We start from the raw sequence: 1317 nt of genomic DNA, 5'->3' as shown, positions 1-1317 counted from the left end.
ACATTCTGCAATGTTGGATGCCATGAGTTGGTATCGCCTAGCGGGTGAATGTGAACGTACCCATCTCTCAGGGCCTATTCTCATAAGGTCAACGTGGGCTCCCGCATGAATTTGCTAGAGATGGTTCATATGTTGTTGAAATCGGATACCTTATAGCAATCTCAAGCAAGGGTGAAAATTATAGAAAAGTCATCGCGATTGAACTTGTTTTTAAAGTTTTTCTTCAAGTGGTAACTGCATAAACCATGGTGTGCTTCTAAGTATGCATTTTGGATTGCTTTCTTAATACTGAGATGCTGACCAGTAATGAACATAGTGTTTTCAAGACAACCAACTGCATCACGCAGCTTGCTAAGAAACCATGTCCATGAGTCTTTGTCCTCAACATGGCCGATGCCAAACGCAACTGAATATACACACTCGTTCGCATCTTTGCATACAGTGACAAAAAGAACACCCTTGAACTTACCTTTCAAATATGTCACATCAATTGCAACCATAGGACGCATTACATCCCTAAACCCCCGAATACAAGCCCTATATGACTAGAAACAATATTTGAATCTTTTTGCCTCATTAGTAGCCACTGTAGTGATTTTGTCGGGATTTTCTTGTTCAAACATATAAAAATACAAGGGTAATAGTTGAAATGACTCCTCCGGGGGACTGAAAATAAGCCCTTTCGCATACTCTTTCGCTTGTCAGGCCTTACCATACAAGCATTCCAATCCCCACTAAACCCCCATCTCACCAATTATGTCCTTAGGTCTCAATGTTACTCCACTAGCCTGAAGTTTGTGACACATAAGTTCACCAATTATCTTCGCACTCGTCGTGGGGAATCACCCTTGCAAACCATCGATAGTACACGTGTGTACTTTATGGAACGTCCGAACTTGCCAATATTCTCCTTCAAGTAACTTTGTTGCACGCACACCGAACTTGCATGCTCTGTCCTTGCAACCAACCTCAGAACGACCTTTACATGACCTTTTTACTCTTATCCCAAAATTCTCTTTTAGAAGGAATATGTTCAAAGCTCGTTTTAACTCGACCTTCGAGGAAAACATTCTTCCTTTGTATAAGCGATCATCAGTACATCTCGACTCCTCAGTGGTAATTGTTTGGAAGGAGAACCTCTCTACACTTGGAATTATCCACGTACAACATATCCCTACATTTCACGTATTCTGATAACTGTCATCCTGCAATGTATCAGGGGAACGAATCCTGTTCTCACCAACGATGGGGTTATTGTATATGGGATCATCACATCGAACATTTTCTACATCAACACCTCCAACAGGTTCTATTTTG

The 1317-nt window shown here is 41.3% G+C and overlaps 1 protein-coding gene across 1 annotated transcript in view; it reads right to left on the bottom strand.

The window, feature by feature from the left end:
- Positions 1-1070, bottom strand: part of LOC149526198 (uncharacterized) — a 1639-nt gene extending 569 nt beyond the window's left edge. Inside the window, exons 1-2 of the mRNA XM_089785711.1 lie at positions 847-1070; positions 205-537 (exon numbers count right to left, since the gene is read on the bottom strand). Of these exons, the coding sequence (XP_089641837.1) occupies positions 205-537; positions 847-1070 (557 nt within the window). The remainder of the gene's footprint in view (positions 1-204; positions 538-846) is intronic.
- Positions 1071-1317: the final 247 nt, after the last annotated feature.

This window comes from Theobroma umbraticum, unplaced genomic scaffold, assembly GCF_002168275.2.
Source record: "Theobroma umbraticum cultivar Fairchild unplaced genomic scaffold, ASM216827v3 scaffold_84.0, whole genome shotgun sequence".
Taxonomy (NCBI): Eukaryota; Viridiplantae; Streptophyta; class Magnoliopsida; order Malvales; family Malvaceae; genus Theobroma; species Theobroma umbraticum.
Note: the sequence above shows the minus strand (reverse complement) of the source record. Positions and strands in the feature narration are given on the sequence as shown.